General features: G+C 35.4%; 1 protein-coding gene across 1 annotated transcript in view; it reads left to right on the forward strand.

Moving 5' to 3' along the window:
• Window positions 1-2,539: 2,539 nt before the first annotated feature.
• The window catches only part of LOC145973047 (uncharacterized), a 299,775-nt gene continuing 276,910 nt past the window's right edge, over window positions 2,540-25,404 (forward strand). Inside the window, exons 1-2 of the mRNA XM_083102196.1 lie at window positions 2,540-4,430; window positions 19,938-20,497. Of these exons, the coding sequence (XP_082958322.1) occupies window positions 20,486-20,497 (12 nt within the window). The 5' untranslated portion in view covers window positions 2,540-4,430; window positions 19,938-20,485. The remainder of the gene's footprint in view (window positions 4,431-19,937; window positions 20,498-25,404) is intronic.

Consider the following 25,404-nt stretch of genomic DNA (forward strand, 5'->3'; position numbering starts at 1 on the left):
AGTTTTTTACTATATGTCTAAAAAAATATATACCTCCATATTTAAAAAAGGAATAGCATCGATTTAATGCTCGAAGAAAATCGCACATTTGATAGATAAAAAGTCATATGTACTTTTATGAAAGACATATTAAAATTTTTACGAATTGTTATCGAATCATTTAGCGTTGCCATATCACACGAGTCGCACATTTATGATAGTTTCAGTGTCGACATAACTCTCGTATCATCATACACAAACCTGGGATAACAAAGCTAGAATTCGCGACAATAGAACATTCAAAAATTCTCTCACATATCTATTATACTCGGTCCACTCATGAATTGATGTATCACTATCGCACATTTGCATTTCACTCCGGGCGATCCTCTCTCGCACATAATGCATTTCATATGGCAACTGCTAGTTGACACTCTCATGCATCTAATGGATTTACAATGCATTGCAAAAAACATTGTTTTGCAAGAAATAAATTCTGAGATTTTTATTTATATTTTTATTGATATTTTTACTGATATTTTGGTTTGAAATGTTGCAACTTTGGAAATTTAGCATCTACTGGACTTTTAGTGAACTTGAACTTGGTAAATGATATTTTTTCAGATTTTTAAATTATAGATGTATGTAATTGTTATATAATTTATATATATTATATAATTTATTCTGTTATATAATATGTTATATAATATATTTTGATAATTATAATATTTATAAATAATAATATCGTGAATTGACAAGCATGACATCGAGAAAATTATCTGATGTATCTTTATGCAAGCAGGCAAGAAAAAATTTAGACTGCGCGATGACTAATAATATGTATTTCTCGCGAAAGAGGACAAGAGTTGAATAGAATACGGTGATAGTCGGTCATACTTAGTTTCTCGATACGACAATTATCGGAGATAGTTTCCTAAAGGATTTTTCGGATTACGAGGGAGATACAATTCGCACGTGGGCGTCTTTGTCTTCGACGGACAACGGGGCAGCGTCCGTTTCCCAAAGGCGTGGCCATTGATTCGTCTACATCTCGGTCACACATCGTGCAGAAAAAGAAAAAATCTCGGATTGATCTCACTCTGAAATATTCGAATAGCAACACCCACATCCGCGGCCTGCGGCCATTCATCGGCAGATTCTCTGTCTCGTGATCGACGATTCTCTCTGTTCGACCTCTCGCGTTGCTTTGTATAATCGTCTTTATGTTCCAAGCAATATATATCATATACTTATGAAGAGTTTCACCATCGTCGTTTAACTTGAACGGTAATTTAACCAGATCTTCTCTATCTCTTTTTATCTTTATATTACGATTGAGAAAGAAAATTGATTAATCGTAAACTGAATTAACTCGTCTGTCAATTGTGAATGTACTTCGTTTTTCGTTAGTAATTATGTAAACGTATAATTTTCTACTACTCAGTTTATAAATCTGAGAAGAAATACAATGTACATCACTTGATATATTTAAATAAAAAATAGAAAAAAATTATCACGTCATGAATAATCACGTTATTGCATCACTTAATTTTCTAGCGTAAATCGTTAACGAAATGAACAATGAATTAAGACAATGTTCAATCACTTACATTCAAAAGGATTTTAATTGAAAAGTTTGGACTTCAAATAGCCAAAAAAAAATTTTCAAATTCACACTGCGGAAACTTTTATAGAACAGTTGCCAAGATAAGTAAAATCATAGTGAGGCTTTTGTAAAAATGCCGCAATGCGACTAAAAAAACTCCATTAAATGAATATAATACATTTTACATTTTTCTTAAAATACTTCATAAAATAACAGATTAATGATTTTAAGAACGATTTCAATAATTTGTTAAATTCTTCGTTATAATTTATATAATATTATATAATATTATATAAATTATCATGAATATATAATATTATTATTAAATTTCATCATATTATTTAATTCATCATATAGATATGTGTATATTTTTATATTATCTTATTACTGGAAACGCTGATCAATATCTGATTTTAGTATTAAATCTTATTACACAATAAATGCTAATCATTGTTATTTTTATTAATTAAATAAAGGAGTTTTAATTCGATTTGCATATTTAGATGCATGTATCTTTATCCTACACATACACAACGAGTTCCATATTATATATCATGGAATAATTAGGAAAACAATACAAGTTGAAAAACAATTGAATTAATCCAGCGTTAATATTAATTAAGACACAACTGATCTTGATGTAACTGAAGCACAACTGATTCTAAGTACTGGCCAAAAAATTTGAGTTTTTCTTTTCCTCTCCTCCCTTCTCTTCCTCACTTTTTCGAAAAATAAAAAATTGATTTCAATAAATATTTCTCTTAATCGATTGCCCATTCTTCTATCGCAAGGATATTAAGCTGATCCCCGTCACACGTACACATCACGATTACTCTGGTCGGCGCGCGGAGGCTGCGAGGGAGCGAGTGTGCCAGCCAGCCAGCCAGCCGGAGCCGGAGTCGAGGATGGAGAACCAACCGACGACTCGAGAAGGCAGTGCACGCCCGGCTGCCGACACGAGCGGATGGTCAACGTTGTCGCTCGCGCCACCACCACGCTCGCCTCGTGATTTTCCTTCCTGTCACGCTCGACCGTCGCTCGTCGTTTTCAAGCCGTGTGATGAGTCGCGCTTAGGCCAGTTTATAACAGCATCGTCTCTTTTTTTCTCCCACTCCTTTTCTATCTGCCATTCTCTTTTTTCGTATCTCTCTCTGTTAGTCCTCTTGTTTCTACTTTACTCTCTCGTTTGACGCGTTATCCTCTGGTTCTGAAAAAAGAAAGAAAGCGAAAGAACTCTAAAAAGTCTTCTTATGACGCGTGTTATCTTGGCGCAAATTGACGGACATTCAGCGCCCGAGGCGCCTATTTACGCGCGTGCACGCACATACGAGAGATCGCCACTCGACGCTACGGCGGTGTCGCACGTGCGCGATATACATACCGAGAAGCCGCGTCGCGAGCATGCGTGCATACGTGCATGCGTACGAGCATAGGTTGGCGTGCAGCACAACGTGCGCGCAGATAACGAACGAGCGTGCGAATCTACGAAATGAATCGCCGCCTGTGCAGTCCCGTTGACGGAGCAGCCGGAATCAATCGCTGACGTCGTCGAGTTACCATAGCAGCGCGCGTGGCGATCAGCTGATCGCTCGGAGCCGAGCGAGCGAGCCCGCCCGCCCGTTCGTCGGCAATCGGCCACCAGCGGCTCCGTTCGCGCGTCATCGTCGCACGTCGTCGCGCATCGTCGCCCGCCGCCCACCCGTCGTGTCACCCCGTGCCGTCCCGTATACGGCAGTACGGGCGCGCCGACGACAGTCAGAGGACGTTTTACGCTGCGTATTTACCGTCGGCTCTCCCACGACACGCGCGCGTGTCCCGTCATGCCGGCAGTTCGCGAGAAACATGTGTCCGCCGACGAAGGATCGTCGGCGGCGCGAGTGATCGTCGTCGGCCGCGACGAGATGATCCGTCGGTGATCAGTGGTGTAATGTCGACCGCATCGGCGTGAACGTTGCCGCGGAAAGTCCCGCGGCGAGCGATCGAGCGTCCGCGACGTTTTCGCGCGCATCACGCCCACGGAGAAGAGCCACCACCACCTCCGACAGAGGACAGTGCTGACGATCGTCGCCCGCGACGAGCATCGAGTGTCGCGAGTTTTTTTCGCCAACGAATTACGTTCGGGAGTTTCAGTTTTGACTGTACATAATCGCGCGCGCGAGACCACCGAGCACATCGTGCACGAGCCGAGTCGTCGTCGACGAGCGTCGATTGTGCGTCGATTGTGCGTCGGTGTGCGTCGCACGGGAGCAACGATGACCCGAGGCTCGAGACAGTGATGATTATTTTTGCCTTTGCGGCAAAATATTTCTCGTCGTCGTATCTCGAACGCAACGAAACGCCGCGCGTGCCACGGGAAGCATGTCAAGCGCCACCTGATCGGCGCAAGTTGCTTTGAAAATTTTCAAGCTCGCGCCCTCCCTTCCTCCTTCCTTCCCCCTCCCGCCCCACCCACCCAACGCCGTCGAGTCGCACTGGCGTCTCGATTTCTGACGCAGTTTCGACGGATCGTTCGGCGATACGGGACGGCGCTTCGGCCCGTGTCAGGAAGTTTTTACGAAAATTCGGACTAAGTGCCGGCTATCGTCGGCTATCGTAATCGCGAGCGTGATTAATTACGCACTGTTTGTGTGACAATCGTGTTCATTGTGCCTCGCGTGACTTTCGCGGAAGGATTCTCGAACTCGCCGTGATCAATTGGCGACTTTCGGTCGAGTTTCGCGCGCGCGTTGAACGGTTAAACGAATGGAAAAGTGGAAAGTCTGTGATAGGCGCCGCTCGGATTAAACCAAGAGGTGCAGGCTCCAGGTAGCGAGGTTCCGGGAAGCAGTTTCTCGAGATAACTCTGGTGAGTAACGTAAATTTAAGCATCACTTGTAGAGTGAAGTCAAAATGGCGTACATTTCTTAAGCATGCAAGTTCAGAGCGTGATGTTGTTTACAAACATGGCCACACGAACTTTCGTAAATATACATATATGTATACATTAGTGCTTTCGAATTCGCGGAAAGCGACCACGTAATACGCTATCTGTAATTTTTTCTTAACGTCCTTTCAAACTTCTTTCTTCAACGTTATCTCAAAATTCAAAGTCGATTTCAGTTGGCATGTTTCAAGGGCTACGGTCGGGGAGACGCTCTGGATGCTTTGAAGCGTTTGATTGACCAATCAAACAGGTTAAAAAATTCTTTACTCCTTTTGTCCCGAATGTCTAGAACGTCTTCCCGACCGCAGCCAAGATATTATCATTCTTGAAAATGAAACTTTATGAAAGTAAATAAGCAATGCAACATTATTTGTTAACTAATTTAACGTAAATTTTAATGTGAAATTTTGAGATGTATAGATATATAAATAGATGAATATATTAATTATATAATGTTTTTATATCCGCAATATAAAATATCCATAATATAAAATTGTAATATTTCTTGGTGTTCTTTACTAATAAAAAATCGACTTCATCTTGAAAACGATCTCACATTTTACGAGGAATAGTACGTATCTACATTATTAATATTCTGTGATATCCAATATTATTTTTTCAAGAAATTCCTTTATCGTGAATTTATTAAGCTTAATTATTTACGATTGTGAAAATTCGATACCATCGCGAATTGAGGGCTTTCATACTTAGAAAAGTTACGAGCTAATCCATCGAGTCGTCGTCGGTCAGTCGTCGCAGAGTCGACGAACCTCTATCGATCTTTACCTTCTATCTACGTTCATCCTCCCCCGTTTATTCCGTGCAGTAGGAATGTCATTCGTCGTTTCTATTGTCGTTGCTCGTCAAATTTTGCGCTTTGACTTTCGAGAACCAAACCAAGATCATTCCAATTTGATATTCTCGATTGTCATACTCACCCGTTACGTGACTTATGAATATTAACGCGAGGAAGAGATTAATCCTGTTACTTTTAATTGAATTTGAAAAATTCCAACTATTTAGAATAGAGTTAATAGACAAGCACCAAGAAAGTCTCTTTTAATATTTTGCGTCATTATTAAATTATTAATATCTGATTATGCATATGTATATGTATATTTCGCGAGAAAGAAGGGAGAAAGAAAGAAAGAAAAAGGAGAGCTTTGATGAGAGAAAATGCGCGGAGGTTGCGATAAGCACGGAAAAGCCAGCGTATGTGAAGCAAATATTGATAGCATGTGCCACTAATAGTGTGATCGATAATAAACGAATGCCGGCTGCATAGTGCAAGTACACGCGCGATAAGTTGGCAATAAGAGCCGATCTGCGATCGCAATAACTATTTTCCGCCGATATCTTTCTCTTGTATAATCATCCTTTCTTCTCACTCTAGGTTCACATTTGAGAATTTTGCTCTATCCGGATAATACAAATTCCTAACGCTTGCGATTGAAAATCATTACTTAATCTTGCTTGCATCGGGATTCCTTATGCGCAAATATTTGATATCTTTATACCGAGAGAATAAAGATATCTCGAAATGGAGACTCAACCATGCGTATCCGTATTAGTGCATGTATTAATTTGTCGGAATGACCCATACGAGAACGATAAAGGCAGTAATAATTGCAGGCGCAGTTCGCAATGGAAATTTATATATATGCGATAGAGCAAATATATATATTAATAATATATATACAGAGAGAATATATATAACTGAAAGCTTGAGAACCAGAATAACTATCAAATATCATTTTTATGAGAAGATTAGTTATATATGGGAAAAATAAAATTATATTATTTTCTGTACGCATGAATATATGTAGATAATACAGAATACGTAATGTGTTACGATGGATATAATATTAATTTTTTTTTGTATTATTTAAGTATATATCCCTGAGCAATATGAAATATCTTGCCAGTAACAAAAGATATGATTCTACTTATAAAATAATAATAAATATATGTATAAAACTAGATATAAAGACAAAGATAAATATATTAAAAATTAAATTAAATTTTCCTTTTAATTGAATTATTGTTTGAAGAATTATTTTTGCAGAGGTGACGTAAAAATTTTTACGACACAATTATACATGTATCGTAAATGAACAACACCTTCGCATAAAGCACTCGAGAATTCCGGACTCGCCACTGGTGAGGATAAACGCTCGGTTGTCGCGAGGGTGATCTGTACATAGTGACGTAAAGCTTCGCGTGTCTACGTACATATGTGCATGTGCACGCACAGAGCGCGTCTTAATTTGCGGTCGCACGTTCCTGATTCGGTTTACTCGCGGCGATGCAACCCAGCGAATAACGTTTTCTCGTAGTCGCGTCGCGAACCGTGCGGATTGAGGGACAAAGAGAGAGGAGAAACGCAATGTTATTAGTCGCTCGTAGTTATTTCATTTGCGATTCTCCCGGCGGTCGGATACACGCGGCTTCGGGTGTAGTAATTGTCAGATTTACGAGGGTCTCGCCACCGACGACCGGAGCCCGGGCGACAAAGCCTCGTCGAAGCGTGTCCGGAAAGTTATAACCCACGAGAAGTACTGTTAATCGCCTAACGTGAGAGTCCCGCGGCATTAAAGAATAGTTTAGTCTTTGCTTTTTATCTTCCTCTCATCTTCTCCTCTTTCCCTCTTTTTTTTCTCTCTCTTTCTTTTATCTCATCGGGCGATATCGACGGCGTATCGCATCTATATCTTATTGTTAGTACGATAACACATCTTTTCAATTCTCTCCACTCTCTTGCATATAATTATTTTGTTCCCCTCGTTAACTGCGAAAGGCAGTTTTTGAATTTTGGATTATAATCTTTATTAAATTTCCAACATTCCAAATTTCTCGGAATTTTAACGTAGATTTCATCAAGTAACCCGATGAATCTTTGTTTTCATAAATATAAATTTTTGATGATTTTATTTAGGTTCTATAATTTATTAGATTACGAAGTGGTATTAAATTTTTAAATTTTATATTATTTTCGCATCATATATATATATAAATATATATAATATATATATATATATATATATATATATATTAAATAAATAAAATTCGTATTTTACTTCGAAATTCAATATTCGTCTAGTAAATCATTATTTTTATATTATGTATATTTTTTATTAAAGAAAATTTATTAAAATAGCATTGATATAAATAGCACAATTCAATAAAAATAATTTAAACACTGCAATCAAAAACAATTATAGAATTATGAAAGTTTTATCAACATATAACAATTTCATAAATAAAGATATAAATTTTGTCAGAATTGCATGAATGTATTTATTTCATTTAACCGCTTCATTTATGAGTGAGCATGTACAGGAAAAACTGTTTCCTAATTTATTAATGGTTTCGGTTAGCGCTCTAACATAATTTACTGTGACCTAATTACTATAATCTTTCTAGGCAGAGTTTATGCAAACGTATATATTTTTTCTTGAATTATAAACACGCGACAAATTGCTCATTAGCCGTTTGCGTAACTTCTAATTAGGCAGTCTATTTAACAGCGATATATCGTTCAGTTTTGGAAAAATTTTTTATCCATCAAATCTTTCAATTTCGATCATATATCCACCAATCTTTATAAGATTCCTAGTTTAGATCTTTACTGCAATTATTGTAAATACGTGAAAATAAAACTTAGAATCGAGCAATCGCATTCTGCACATTCCGCAATTCTAAAAGGAAGGATATTGAATGATATTTTTTTAATATAGTTTTTGTTATTTTTATGAATTTTGAGAATACATTTTTTATTATTACATCTTTTTAATATTCAATATTCAATATTTATTTTTTTCTTTTTTTGACAACCTTGTCTTTAATTAATATTCCAAGTGGAGTCCATACACTTGAAATTGAACAAAGAACAAAATTTCGTCATTTATCTGTGTCTCTGAATTTAATTCATACAAGCCGTAAAATCGTACGTTTTTATTTACCGACTTAAAGATCATCGATACTTCGGCATTCCTGTTAAGAAAACGTTGACTGCAAATAGCTCAAATAATCTCTAGACGTAACTAAAAATCACTCAGTGACACCTCGTCGCACACGACGACTGGCCTTCCCTCGACGAGACACTCGTGTCGCGCGAGACGTGTTTTACCTCGCGTATTCCTTATTTACTTACACATCGAATCGGCAGAGTGGTTGCGGAACAGCCGCACGGTCAAACAGGTGGCGAGCCGCGGTTCTTAACTGTAAACGGACGTTTTCAATTCTTGGGAAGAGATCGGCCGCACTTGAGATGCCATCGCTTTCGATCGGACCTCTCTTTCTCTTTCTCTCTCTCTCTCTCGTGATCACGCATAACGTGAACTTTACGAGCGGATGAAAATATTCGCGTGCCCGGACGAATAGAGCAACGAACGTTGCATAATATTCGCGCACCCGTCGTCGATGAAATCACTTCCGTGACTTCCTGACATTGATTCTCGTCCCAACCCACGTGTAAACGCACGTATTTGCATTTAACCGGCGCGCGCGCGTTCCTACGATCGGCAGCGCGGCGGCCGAGATAGGCTGCTGCCTGTCAGATTGTTGACACAACCAGTGACACGTTTAATAGGATTATTTATGCTCTCGGAGGCGCTTAAACGGCCCCTGCGTCCGTATCGACTTCATCTACCTGACGGCGCGTAGCATAATTATGTCGACACGCACACGGCATGTATCTCGTCCGGCCGCGTCGACGACGCCTAGACCCTGATCCCTGATCCCGTCCTCGAGATGGGATTTCTCGACGTATACATTACAATACTTTCACTGCGATCTTTATATCTTTGTGGCGGGCGTAATTCAGTTATCGATGTAAGAAATATTAATTTATATTCATCGCATTAATCCCTCGATGATCCGCGTCAAAGATTTGCTATATTGGCTAACGCAAGTACTGATAACATCTTATTTAATATTTTAAAAACGTTATCTAGTAAAGTGGTATCATCTTTTATATTCATTCGATTAACATCTATTTAAATCTTTTTTAAAGATTTCTTTAGAATGACAAATTAGCAAATATAATGGCAAGTGAAGATTATAAATAATAAATGTCAAAGAAAGATATTGAATCTATGAGGTACTGAAATATATTATCATATATGTAAATGCAAGCCCTGGAATATATTGACAGTAAAACAAGAGGAAGATTCGTATCTAGCGCTTTTCATTTGAGCGATCGTGTAAGAGACGGGAAATTGTGCGAGTAGGTTTGCATAAAATTGACATAATGAGATTGTACCTTGACTTACGAGAGCGCTAACGTTATGGACGGTAATTACTCGCTCCGACGTGGCGATTGAATGTTTTAGATATCTAATGTTAGTTTTCATTACTGTGGACTTTCACTCGGTTAATTGTTGATATCTAATTCAACGTTTGCATAGAACGTATCGCTCGGATACATACATGCTTATATAAATGTCGATGACACATGTGCGTGGCTCATGTACTATGCACGCACACACGTATGCATATTGAAGATAAGCAGTCAGCTAGCTGGCGGTTTTGAGATGAGGGACTTACAGTTGAATAACCATTATCACCACCACTACTATTACCAATAATCGTTAATTACACTCGTTTCACTGTCCGAAAAAAAATTCATTGCGCCAAAGAGCTTTCTGTATTTCTTAAGAAAATTTTTGTTGTATACTCGTGAAAGACACGTGTGTATGCGTGATCATTTTCATGACCATTTTAATGGGCGCATAAAAAAATTTACGCGTCCATTAAATCATAGTGTGTCCTCATCGGTCGTATATTATGTTCGACTATGTTTTCAGCCCGTTTAAAATTATATACATCAAACATTGTGCATAATAATAGCTCAAACAGGGCTTTTAAATTATTATAATAGGCCATAATATCTGCGTAATAAATCTGCATTGCCTTTATGTACTTCAGTCTTCAAATATAATTTTTTCTAAAAAATATAATTTTTTTTGTTTCTCTTGTACATGTTTGCCGAGCAGTTTTGATCTCATAACCGATAGCGATTGTGTACGTTATCGTTTTAGATTCAAAAATGCGTGGGAAGGATTAAAAGGGAAATTAGGCCAAACCGTAAACTGTTTATCAATCGATGAACAGCGACCCTTTTTCATCGCTGTCCCTTTGCTTTTCGTGTTTACCGACTAAACTTTTCACTAAAGCCGCGAGTAATTTTATGTAACCCTTTGAACGTAGGTTTCTCGTACCGGAACTTTTCTTTTTATCCATCGACGAAACGTATTAGGGCGTTAAATCGACCGTAATCCGACCGTAATCGCATAGCAACAGCTCTCATCTCTGTCTGCTTTGAGAATAACCAATTTCGCGCGAAGCACGACGTAATTGCATCTTTAATTGGCTTCGATTAATTGGATCTCATTGTACTAAAAACGCCGACGAAAGCGTTTGCGCTCGGATTTGAGATTGTCTCGACGACTTCGATGGCGAAAAAACGACAGATAGACGACGAAACGACGATAAGGCGATAAATTATCGCAACGCGACGGAAAAGCACGGTTCTGTCTCTCTTTCCTTCTTTCTCGCTGAGAACCGCTGTCGACAATATAATGCGATATAAGCACGGATCACAGGCGACAAGCGCTCATTAGCATACAATGCGGGTTAATAGGATCGTACGCTGACAGCTACCGTTCAATATCGCGTCCTCGTGTCGTTTTAGTCACCAACCAAGTGGCAGATTACGGTTACATCTATAAAAATTGCATTCACTTTCTTTCAATATATTTTACGTTAATTATATATAATCTAATGATTAACAATATATTTCTTTTCACACTCAATTTCAATATTTAAAACATTACTAAAGATAATTACACAGTGTTAAAAAATAAATTTATAAAAAAAATAGTGGAAGAAATTTATTGCTTTAATAAAAACAGACATCAGTGTGATACTATAGATTCTCTAATATGAAAAATTATCGTTCGTAATTTTATTTATCTATGAAAAAATTAGTTTCTAGAAATATAGTGGTAAAAAAATAGCTGTAATTATGTGTATCATAAATATATAGTTATTTTTAGCGGCATCTATATTTAAAGTTATTATTACTACATAAAATTATCATTATTAACACTATCTATAGTATTTTTTAAAAATAGAATAGTAAAGTAGTAATTATAAAAATAAAAATTTCAATTATTCAATAATTTTTTTTACTGTACAATTATAGAATTGATTCTTTTTTTAATATACAAATCTTATTAAATATTGTATTTTATCAATTAAATTTATCATGAAAAAAATATAATATTTTTACTTCGATGAAATGTAACTATTTATCATCGTATATGAATATTTTACTACAAATGGTTAATCATCGTTCTATTTCTGTTCGCGAGCCATTAAATTTCCACTTATCCATTAAAATTGTATTAATGCTTATTCAATATTATAAAACATATTGTCTATTATATCACACTTTGTCTACTACACTATGAGTTTTTTTATATATTTATATAAATAATTTATTATGTCGAAAGAATTGAAAAAAATCAACTGATGATATTTTAAAACCGATGACTAAGTCAATTATCTCTTTAAATGCTACGACGATGTACAGATTAAAATGTTTCTTTTATTTGCGAATAATATCGCGATAAGGACTGTGCATACATACAAACGAAGAGAGCAAAGATACTCGCCGCTGATCATGCCTATACAACGAGACAAAGAACGGCAGTCATAAAAAATATGTCGCCACCGATTATTATAAGGCCGTATGATTAATTCCGCTGACTAATAAGACGTATCTTAGCCCTGGTCGGTCGTTATCACGTGCTTCTTTGTCTTCGCAAATTTTTTTCTTACCTCTCGGAACAGAGACACTTTGGGTTCCTTTGTTAACGCGATTTTTTATCTGCGATTATATCGCTCGCCGCGATACAATAGATTGTACGCGTAACTGTGCGTTAAGATCATTCTACATTAATCGCAAGCAACCAATCATATGAACGTAAGCAATATTAATAGTATTGCTTGCGTTCACGCGATTGGCTACTTGCGATTAATGTAGAACGATCTTTATGTATGTATAACTCGTCACGAATTGCGCCTGTCCTTCTACCTGGCTGCAATCGCTGGGATATACGTATCCCTCCCTTGTCGAGGTAGATAAAACCAACATGATCCGTTCTTTGGCCGGCATCGTGCACCGGCCGCTATTTATTCGTCATCGTCTAATAGCTTCAACTACGTCCCTTATTATCGCGCCGGTGCAACGAATGTGTGCAAATGTCAGTTTTAGTGCGGGCAGTAAAAGACGTGATAGGTCCGCGTGCGCGTTATGTATGTATATATGTATATAATATATAACATGTGCGTGTGTGTTACAATTGCTCGCAGCCAACGCCATAGCATCAGTTACACCGATCGCTCTTTTCATTACCGTCTCACCGGGCTTTCAAACAAGAGAATTAGAGTGATAGGTCGACGCGATCTGAGAACGGTAGCGTCGAGAGCGCGGGAATAATCGCTGAAATATATACTGTTATTTATATATTTTCGAAAGTTTCAGACTGTTTTCCAATGTCTGTTCTGCTTTTTTATCAGATTAGTTTGAAAGTTTGTGCGTATTCATTATGTAGATGCTTTGTCAAGATCACTTCTTTGCCAAGATCACATCTCTGACATGATAAAATAATTGATAAAATAAAAACTAAAGAAAGAAAGAAATCTTAATACATACATATTTTCTGTTTAATTTATGGAAATAATGGAGGGTACATGGATAATAATATAATGAATAATATATAATTAGTTGCGTTGTGTGCGTTAAATTTTTATTCAAATTTTTAAAAGAAAACAGTGTATTTTCGAAAAATTAAGATTGGAAAATTAATGTAGAAAGTTATATCTTTTATCATACTTTTTTTTTCGAAATGTCCACATTCGGAAATTTACATATACTATTAACTATAACAACACATATAATACATATATAACAGTAAAACGTAGTACAAAAATGTATTTATCGCTTTGATATGATAAAACTGGAAAACAATGTCTAATCGTATAATATTGTGGTCATATGTTTGTAAACTATATATTATCTCACTTGTCATTATTTTATTCTTAAATAAGAAATCTGAAACTATCTCCTGAAATTGTATCAACGGTTCTAAAAAACGAGAATATGTATACAATATATGTATATTTTACTTTTTATATCCGTAACAACCGCATTTGGTTATAGAAATCGTATAAAATTTTAGCGAATGAGTTGAAACGTTAAATTTGAGAAATATTTGTTGTTTCAATTGCAGATAAATTATTTAGATTGAGAAATGTACTATTGTGTTATAATAGCATTAAAATAATTTAAATAATTTATTTAAATAATTTAAATATTTTATGCAAATAGTCGCATATGTTCATTTTTCTTATATAATATATAAAAAGTGAAATTAAATTCTCAAGAATATAATAACAGTAATAAAAAGTTACAATATATATTAAGGAACAAATTATATTTATCAAATAGTACTTGCACATATTTCTTTTTTAAACAATTTTTCTGTATTTATCAGATAAATTATTAATTTTATGATATCTTTCTTACTTCCTTTGTCTGATTACAAAATTCTTTTACGATATCATTTAGTTTTGAAAATAATTTTGTTTATAAAAAAAGAAAATGGAAGGATTAATGAACTTGCTATAAATGACACAAACATGACTTTTTCATAACAGTATGTATTTTGATTTAACATATTAATGATTCGCATTAATTATCAAAAGTTGTCCCATATCGATCGAGAAAAGCTCGATTTATGAGATGTGAGATCTTGTTTACCCGTGTTCCATTATCTAAACGCGCACATAAGAGTGTCAGTGTACAATTTTACAAGCTCTACAGGGATCCCGGATCAGGAGTTGTTGCAAAAATTCGCCCTAGCTAGCCCGTAGATCTTGTGCGGCGGTGTGGTGTAGTAAAAACGTCAATGGCTAAGCAATAAAATTAAACGAACACTCGCTGGCATTTGCCGCCAATGACCATAATGGCAGCAGGTAGCAGTCGATGATCGAAAACGCGATAAAAACGATATAGATTTTACGTCTCTCGCGCGAAACATCTGCCGGTGTAATAAGTATGATGTGACTCAAAAACTTTTGTATTACATCTAATGAGATGTTTCTTTATTCTTAGAGCAGACGAAACGCTCATTTTTTTCTTTTCTATAAAAAAATTAAACTGCCTTTTTTTCGATATGAGAATGATTTATTCAGTAGAAGTTAGCTGACTAATTTATTTCATAAACATCTAATGAAGATTTCTGGCAAAGTTATACTTACTGAGTCCGCGGAAGCAGTAAACGTGTTATTTGAGATTTAGCTGAGTCGTAAGCAGGTGCTGCTTAATTCTGCTAATGTTTTCTGTTAATTATTTTACGGATCCAGCTAGAGCCAAATTTTAACAAAAATAAGATAATTACCACAAATAAATATATATGATATACATTGTGAATTATATAATTCAAATTTTTATTAAATATTACAATATTTTCTGTATAATCTTGCCTTGTACAAATAACATTTCCGTTATAGTATTGATGTAAATTGATTGCAATGCAATATTTAAATTCATAGCAAAATATGAAATTATCATAATCTTTCTTGACTGAGCGAAAAAATGTATGCGGAGATATGTAGACATTATTGCCACTCCAACTAGAGATTACTAATATCGCAAATATATTCAAAATATATATTTGACAGAGTAGACATTATATCTTTCTTAAAATTTAACGAAATTCCGATATTTCGCAAAATGACGTTTAAAATTGACGATATATTACTTTATCGCAAGATTCGAATCACAAGTGAAAAAAATTACGACGTTATTTCATCGTTTATACAAACGCTTCATATGCATATGCATGCAGACGTATGCATACGCCCATCTATGCGCGGGCACGATTCGCTTTCGAAATACATCGATAAGATCTCGACCGGACGAGTTTCAAATTAATGTCAATGTTCACCGCGAGAAGGAGGAGTTTATTAATGTCTAGTCGTGCGCCCGCGTAATATCCGCACCCGTTCTAGCGTCATCACGGTCTCACGCATAGCTAGAATATCGCAATTTGTAATCCGAGAGAAAATCCGAGACAAGCGACCATTATTTCTGCGGGGTTTTTTTGCGATTATTGCGACACTGTCTAACGATTATATCTCGAAGTAGTCGTATATGATTTTCAAACGAATGTGTTGATATCGATGAAATTTTGTTAAGACGATATACAAGTATAAAGATATAAAAATCTACTCTCTAAAAGTGAATCAGTGTATTATCACTGTAATCAGTGCTGTACTTATAACTGCTTGTAATCAGTGAGTATGAAAAACAGTAAATACTCACTGATTACAAGCAGTTATAAGTACAGCACTGATTACAGTGATAATACACTGATTCACTTTTAGAGAGTAGAAAATAAAATAATAAAATAATTTTTATCGTTAAAAGGACGGAATATTGAAAAATATTGTCAGTCGATATTCTTCTTGGGAAGAAAACGATTGAAATATTAGGCAAATTATGCTAATTATGATACGCCAAAATAATTGGTAATCGCGAGCTCAGCCGCTTTCTAGCGATGATGATAGGATGAAAGTCGGGTTAGCTTATAAAGGGTGATTAGATTAATTAATCGAGACGGAACCCGATAGATTAGTGAGATAGGCGATTTCGCAATCATTGGTAAGGTTAATTGCAAAAAGCTGCGGTATGCGTTAATGGTATTTGCGGTGTTGATGGGTCCATCGTCACGAAACGAAGAAATTAATGGCGCCATCGCGAATCGGAGATCGATCAATCGGATTAGAAGATCGGCGAACGAAATGAGCGATCGGACATATGAACGTCGCGGAGAAATGAACGTCGAAGAAAAAGCGGCAGTGATAGATGATGCGATAAACTCGCAAAGCTTTTATCTTCTCGAGCTTCATTATTCACTTGACTTCACAGATTCTCTTAATTTTGACTTTGATTTAGCAATCATGAACTTCATAATTCCGATATTTCGCAAATTCTCACTTTTGTTCGAGAAATATAAAATTTTTTTGAATTATAACGGTTTTCTCATATAATAAATTGATTACAAATTTTATGCATTTTCGGGGTAATATAATTAAATATTATTTGTTGCAATAAAAAAATAAAATCTTGTTAACCCGTTTACCGCGAGTGCATACTACTTACATTATGTCACGGAGAAATTGATTCTAAGAAAATACATAAAAGCCTACTCGAATTGTATAACGTCGTGAAACTCAAGTATCTTACAATAATTTATATGCTTATCAACTTTATCGATGTGTTTAAGAGTGAAAATGGAGTTCGAGAGATTGTTGAGGCGTATACATGAATTAATTAACTAATCAGCAATATTTCGTAAGATGCGCTATTGCGACTTGCGCAAATATGCGCGAGTCTATGCTTGGCATTCGATGCAGCTATCCACGTACAACTGCGCTTTTCAAGGCAATCGGCTACAAGGCCAGATAAGGTAATGCCCTGGCAATAATTAGCTCGTACGATTTCACACGTGGTATTTCACACGTGGACCTGATACGCGTCGATCATTATCTAACGCGTTATCGTACAGTGTAATTATTTGCGCCGACTATATATCGGTGTTCGCATGCAAATAAGTAGGCGATTTGATAGCGGTGCAGAAGGGTATCATCTATGTTTTCTCTTCTTTTTTTCTATTTATTTTTAGTTAGTATGATGTCACGAAACTCACCGAAATAGTTGTATTTGAAGAAATTGAACGATATCACGAAGATTATGATATAATAAAGGATCATAGTCGATATAATTAATAATGCATTTAGCTCGCTTAAACATATCTACAACATTAATCAGATTACAATTCAATCAATTTTTTCTTATTATTTCGAGATAAACAACGCTCGAGAAATTTGAATCTTTCTCATTTTATTTCAGATTTGAAACGTTATATTGTGCTTCAAGAGATCGATTATTGCGAGCTTACATGAAAGTTTCAAGTTCAACCTGATTATCGTTGCACTTTGCTATACGCAGCTATCTCATTTAACTCGAATGAGATAATTCAGTCATTAATTTAGTATCGTAGTTGCACGAGAAAGTCACTTTTGGTTCTCGCGCTAGATATACAGATACGTGATTAATTTTACGCTTTGTAACTTTCTACCGATTATGACAAATGGTGATAATAAAATGGGATGACTGACGATGATAACTAATGATTCCGATATAATTTCATCTGCATTTTAATGAACATCGTGTTATGCTAAATCTTCATTATTCTGTTATTATGCATTCATATCCAGTTTGTAACCCAAGTTAATTAAATCTTCTATGAGCAATTTTACTAAAAGTGCCTAACATTTAATTAATATATCTTAATTTATTATTAAGAATTAACAATTACTTTTAATTAACTTTTCGTGAAACTATTTACTCTTTGCGAGAAAGAGAAAGCTAATTTATTATTTATTTATTAATTCTATATATATTAAAATTAAAGTTATAAAATATAAGCATTTTGTATACGTATTTTTATCTTTCATTTTTTATTTTTTACATTTTTAAATTTTCTTTTAAAGGAAAATAATTTAATTATTTTTAATCATCTTTGACTGCTATATAATCTAAATTAATTATAATTTTATTTTATTCGAATGTTTCATTCGTATAGAAGATTTTTCTCTGACAATATAATACATGTCTTGCTCTTTCAAATTCTCGCCATAATGTCGTTGAAGAAATCATCGAAGTTGCTCTTTTCTGCGCGTTTTACATCAATAATGACACGCGTTCGTCTATCGTGCAGTTTGCCATTCGGTGCAGTTATTCGGGGCAATTCTTTACCTGTCTTGTTTGCTTGTCTACACATATATAAATGTATACGTGCATAGTTATACGTGTACGCGCCATATATGTATGCACACGCCTCAAGCGAACAGATACAACCTAAAGCAGGTCACTTTCGTTGCTGCTGCATCTTACACACAGTGTGTTCCAGTCGACGGGCACGCGTGTTTCTCCATTCATAAACTTATAGAAACGTACGTCAGCAAGACACATAGTGCAAGATCGCTAATAAGCGGCAAAAACGAGCGCAAACGTGTATGCAAGGTGTTTATTAAATAAGTAATTAATAATGATAAATAATCAAAAATATATATAAGCCAAGTATTTTAATGAATCAAGTTTCAATAAGATAATGCAAGAAACACAAATTTTATTTTTAAATTTAAAGACGATTTAATTTAAGAATTATTTTTTTTTTAGAAAATTACGTTTTGAAATTAGACTCGAAATCATTAATATATTAAAAATGTAATTAAATATATTCAAAATTTAAATGCTATTGTCAGCCTAAAATTTCTTTAAAAATAAAAATCGGCTAATTCAAGAGCTATCCTGTTATAGACTTTTATTTCTATTCTCCAAGACATATTTAAAAGTGGAAAATGATCGAGAGATCAAAAGATAATAGTATGAAAGTAGTATGAGCAGCTTCGAGTTATGATGAACTCTATTTCTTCGGCTATTAGCGTTAATCGATTATAACGTGACAGATCGAATGATTTAAATAAAGACCGGGTGCGTCACACAGGCCCGGCCTGAACACACTTGACCGCGCCCTGCAAAATGATGCCATCGCCATTGCGTTTGCTCAATCTATTATTCGATTCGCTCGTTTTTTTCTGGTGAACCTATTGATTATGTTAGATAGCTAGATTATCGAAACAAAACAATGAAGGCCAATATTTCTTTAGAATCTCCCGTTGAGAACATCTTTCTTTGTATTATTGTCTTTTGAATTGTCATAATATACAAATATTTTTTATTGTTATTCTTTATAAAAAATTTCAATATGAGCAGAAACTGATATAACATTTCATATAATTATAATAATATAATTGAGAAATTTTAATTCTATATATTTATGCATTTTATCTCGAGCGTATGATAATATTTTCAAATATATTCAAATATATAAGTTTTAATATGAAAAATATGAATATTATGAATGAATGTTATATATTTTATATAAATACTAATAGTGCACTTTATTAATTTATAAATAACATTTAACATTGGATTCTATTTTAATTGAAATTGATTGACACAAGTGTGAAAGTTGCTGAATTGAATCCAATTTATTTTTATAAAATAGACATTTTTTATTTCTAACGATATCAGATGCATACGATTAAGACAGATATTTGCAAAAAATTGATTCGAGACAAGTTCAATTTCGGTGCGTCAAGTACTGGCATGTATCAATATCTGTCACAAAGGCGATCGAAATTATGATTTCCATAAATTTAATTATACTGCCTAATTTTTCATAGACGACAATTTCTAATGCAGACAATGGTCCATTTATATTGCAGGTGACCGGAACCAAACGGGCCAGTATTTATGCCAGTATGCCAATCGAATGCCGGTAGACGACCAATATTCGCCGTCACCGCGCGATAGCCAATTAATAAGTTACTTAGCTAGATCAATTAATAGTTAATAAAATATCGGGTACATGTCGGTTACTCGCGACTAATGACTAAAGATGCGAATATAGATCCGCATTTTTTTTTGCACGATCGCGTAAGCAATAAAAATCGCGTCTTGTGAATAAACACGTCCGCTTATATCGCTTATATACTTTTCTCGACGACAATAATTTTTCGGCGTCTTTTCATTCGCGTCGCCAAATTTGGGAGATAGATAAAAAAAAAGAACAAGGAGGGAAAATCCAGTGCGCGCGTAATCTCGGTAAAGTGAGATCGACTCTTTTCCCGCGGCTGTGTTGAGTGTGAAGGAAGAAGAAAAAGAAGGGACAGTCTGCATCGAAGTGAAGTGGAAACGGATACCATCCCGGCGATCATCACGGTGGCTGGAAACGCAGACTTACATCGGGAGCGCCAACCTGCAATCAAGGTTCATGGTTTTCATGGTGAGTCACACAGCATCTATTTCTATCTTTTCTTGTAACTTTCTGTTTTCGTTGCGGTCTTCTTCTTTGTGTCGCGCGATTGTTTCCGGCCGAGTTTTTTTCCATTTCAAATATCGACTCAATAAAGTTGTGTCTGTCTCCGATTAATCTTGTATTCTCCATCATAATTTTCTATTAATCAAGTTTTTAAACTTTCGTATTATCTTCGCAATTTATTATCTTAATTCGATGATTATTTTAATAAAATCAAACATCTACTTTTTTTATTTATTATTTTTCATTATGCAATATAATTATGATATAATTTCAGAAAATAAAAAATTAATTCCAAATTTCTTAAAAAATAATTTATAAATAATACGATAGTTTAAAATAATTGTAGACATTATATTTAATATATTTAATATTGTTTCTCTTGACAATATAAATTTGTCACATGCGCAGTAGCACGTCGATCATCATTTGGCATTTATATGCGAATGGACTTGCCGATCAAGCGAAACGAATATAAGCTTATGAGACTACTGCGAATTCGTGTCTCGGGTTCATCGGTTCATTTCTTTCATCATCAAAAATATCTTTTACATATCTTTCACATTTGAGACGTTTTATATATGCTCGCCACCCAGGATCGATAGCACAGTTTCGCGGATGTGACAAATGAGCGTATGCATTTTAAATTCCATCTTTATCGAGTGTCGACGTCGCGTCGCAAATGCAGCGTCGAACGATTTGCATAATTTTCGCGCTGGCCCGCCGTTTCGTTATCTTTATGCTCGCGTCATATCGTGTCGTATCTTCGCGATGCGATGATTGGTTATTAAAAAATTACGCTTCGCGCAGGGAATACCGGTAAGCGGCGAGATTGGCTCGTAAATTGACCATACGCACGAACGTAACAGCACTAACCGATTTATTCTTCGTTCGTTGTTTCTTCGGTTTTATTCTCCTACCTGGATCGGGAGTTCTTCTGTTTTAAGCATCGCGATGCTCATTGAATCAGTACCTTTCCATACATTTCTTCAGTGTTATTTTTCACCATTCGATAATGAATATCGTCGTCGAACGTAGCACGTGTCACGCACGATTTGCATAATTGCTCATCGACTTCTCTTCAAGCGCCGCCTCGTTATCTTTATACTCTTCATATTGCGTCGGATCGGAGGCGAATCGTCAAGCTATTGAACTTATACTTTGAATTCCCGACGTTTCGAAACGACGACCTGGAAACCAGAAACGGCATCGACGTGCGCAAACACCTTCACACGGAAAGAACGCCATTTTTTTATCTGCCTGTTTTCTCCGGCTTGTTATTTTCATTTTATTAATTATCAAACCGTTCGCATTCTCCGAATGATTCTCCTAATGAACGGATTCGACATGATATCGTCTTGAATCGAGCAATTTTATTGGCGTTATTCACGACACGCGTTATTTGCGTTATCGTGTTTACATCAAAGTGGCGCGAAACAAATTTCGCATTTCTACATTTGTTCTGAAATTTTTAAAGTTTTAAACTTGAGAAAGATATGTGGTATATATAATAAATTTTATGTTCGGAGAATTCCAAATAGCAATTTTTTAAGTAATAGATACAATTGATCAAAGTATTCAATGATATTCATGAATTTTTTCCATCATTCGTGAATTTTTTATAATTAACAGAGTTTTTTATCATGGAAAATCGTTTTCTCAATAATAAAAAAATTCTCGATGAACGTGCGCAAGAATGCATATGCAATGAATCCTTAAGAATACATATGCAATGAATTTAACTAAAACATAGACTAAAAATGCAAAATACTATGGCGCTCTTGATTTCTTTTCGATGAAAAATAAATGTTAATTTATTTTTTGTTTTAATATTTTATTGCATTTCTCTCCGGATAATTCATCTCCCTCGCAACGGCTGGATGATTGCTGGCACGAATATTTCGAAGCCTGCGGCGTGTTACGCAAATTAGTGAACGTAACCGGACGTAACCCTATTATTTATCTCTTACGAAGAGGAAGCCTGGCAGGCTAATTAAGAAAAAAACCGGATCGATTCCATCGAGAGATGATCCGCGATCTCGCCTGAGTATTTTGGTCGGAGATTATTTTGAGGGTGGAAGAGGGAGGATTCGGAAAAGGGTTAGATTTGGGGTGAGAGAAACGAGGCAAAACACGTTTGCGAGAAGACCCACCGCCGGGTTACGGGTCAAACCGCAGTGGGCATTAATAATCGTTTACAATCTTTAAAGCAGGGTGTGGCGAGTGCATTCATCGTCTTTCTCTCTTGCTTCTTCCTCTTCTTCCGCCTCCTCTTTCTGCGCTTTTATCCTTTGCAAAATGGAACTAAAGCGTCCGAACTTGTCTCCGTAAATGTTTATATGCTCTCGTAAAGGAAGAAGAAAGAGAAGAAATGTTTACTGCTTTACACTTTACGTACATTTATACATATTACTCGTGTCATAAGTATAATTTGGAAAAAATATTATATATTCTCTTGCGGTTGATCTTTTTGTTTTATTTTATTTCAATCTGATATCTATTTAATGAAATATTTATTTAATTAATGATAGAAATTAATTGTCTTGAAATGATAGAAAAATTAATTTTTATTCTATGTGTTCTCTATAAAAATATTTTTCGTAAAATATTGCATCTGGAGACTCTGAAAAGATCTCGAAGTTTATTTCGTGGCTTTTTTTGTACTCTGCGACGAAGTTAATTTTCAGTGACTATCGACCATGTCAGACGAGTGGCCATCGAAAAATTCGCTGCGGTGTGCGATAAGGCTTTTTCTCGCGCGTTATTAACGGCGATGATAAATATGCGCGAGTGGCAATCCCGTTCTTCTCACGAGTGCGACGAATCGGCGATCGGGTTCTCAGCATGCCAACACGAAAAAAGCACCTTCGAGGAACCTGTTTTATCATCTTCCACACGAATTTACGTTATTACGTGAAAATTACTCGAGGATATCAAAAATATTTCTTTGATTATAAAAATATTTTTTTTTATAACAGCTGATGCACTTAAATTCACTCAACTGATCATAAATCGACTATGTATTACTAATAATTCAATTATACGAAGTACTTCAAAATCAAATAATTGTATGGTAATTTATTATCGGTTCTTAAATTTCTTTGTGGCTTAAAAACTTAAATAAGAAATTTATCCATATATTATTTATTTATTTATTTCCATACTTTAAAGTCTAAAAAAAGGAATAATACTACACACATAGCAAGATTAATCATTTTTCTTTACATAAAATAGTATAATGAAAAGCATTTTATTATGAGAGCTTGTAGATTTATCAGGTAACTTGCGATTTTTTGGACAGTGCTATCTACGCAGCATTATTAACGATGGCGATAAATACGAGCGTTTTGATTTTCGAGATATAGATTCTCTCTTTCCCCTCCAGGAATAGCTCTCTTTTTTTCTTTTCGCGAGGACGATGACTCGAGGAGAGCTTGAAAATCGATCGCTTGAATATCGGTCGTTCCCTCCATCCGTCCAAATGACCTACCATTGCCACCTGCAGCGACGAATCAGTATATTTAACATCGAATTTAATAGACATCGCGCGCTCGCGTTTACGAGACGCATTAATAACACCGCGGTGAATAATACATGCTCAATGCTGTCTCGAAACGTCGCTGTATCGAAACTCAATACGAGACACACGTTCTTTACATATAAGCAACAGTTATCGATACGTCGAGACAATATTGTAAAAATTATGATATTTATCATGACGGTGAGACATTTAGATCGACTTTGAGTTTAGATGTAATAAAAATGCATTTTATGAAAATATCGACATATTTCTCACAGCAGTTGTGTATGAAATAAAAAAAATATTGTGCGTTTATTGATTCGAACATATCGCTGTGCACTGTAAGAATATTTTCACATAAAACATATTAAAGGCAACACAGTGGGTGTAAGATTTCTTTCGAGAGAAATGAAAAATGAAACGACTTCGCGGTACGATTCATCACTCGCGTCGGTTGCAGTCTTCGAGAAAGTGATGCATGTCTGTTGTCGGAGATGCTATGCCAAATATCATTTATCCTATAACACGAATATGCTCATGAGATATATTCAAGGATCCTTCACCCTTAGCGCAAAAGGATCGTATCGATATAACTCGTGTATTTCATAAAGATATAGTACAAATTTACAAATACTAAAATTTATTATTGATTTCAAATATTAAGAATTTTCGCGAATTTTATCATTTTTATTACTTGTAAAAAGTTCCAATATTGTTACATTTTGATTTAGTGAACAAGAAATAATTATCTGTTGAAGATAATTTTTCAAATAAATATAATTAAAGATTAATCGACAATGATGAGATGATTAATCGAAATAAAACGAATGCAATTACTAAAATAAAGAAGCTTGCAGTATATAAAAAATCCCACGTAAAAGAGAACGTATTGAATTACTAATTAATGGAATAATTTCGTCATAAATAATTGCTAAAGCAATTATTAATGTAAAGATAAGACAGTCGCAATTATAACAATGAATCATTCTTAAATAATGCAAGATATACGAACAATTAAAGTGTCGAATTAATTAACAGCAGAATTAACGTCAAGATGGATCGCGATATAACGTTGCAAGAACACTCGAGCATTGCCAAGTCGAGATCGCCCTCGTAGCATGCGAGAGATCGCATCCGAGGGAAGGGAAACGCCATTTCCTGTAAAATGTCCGACCGTCATGCATTCGCTGAAAAAATACAAGCTAATTTTTAACGATATGTTTTAAGCGTTTCTTTCACGTCACTCGTAAACGATCACTAAAATTTGGGAATCTTGCTCGTTAAAAATTAATGCGGGCTGCTTCGAGATCCGGTTCAGGTTTCAACGCGACATTACGAGGTATCCCAGCGCAGG

The sequence above is a fragment of the Camponotus vicinus genome, unplaced genomic scaffold (genome assembly GCF_025532165.1).
Source record: "Camponotus vicinus isolate PSW18456_S1 unplaced genomic scaffold, iyCamVici1.0 SCAF_6, whole genome shotgun sequence".
NCBI lineage: Eukaryota > Metazoa > Arthropoda > Insecta > Hymenoptera > Formicidae > Camponotus > Camponotus vicinus.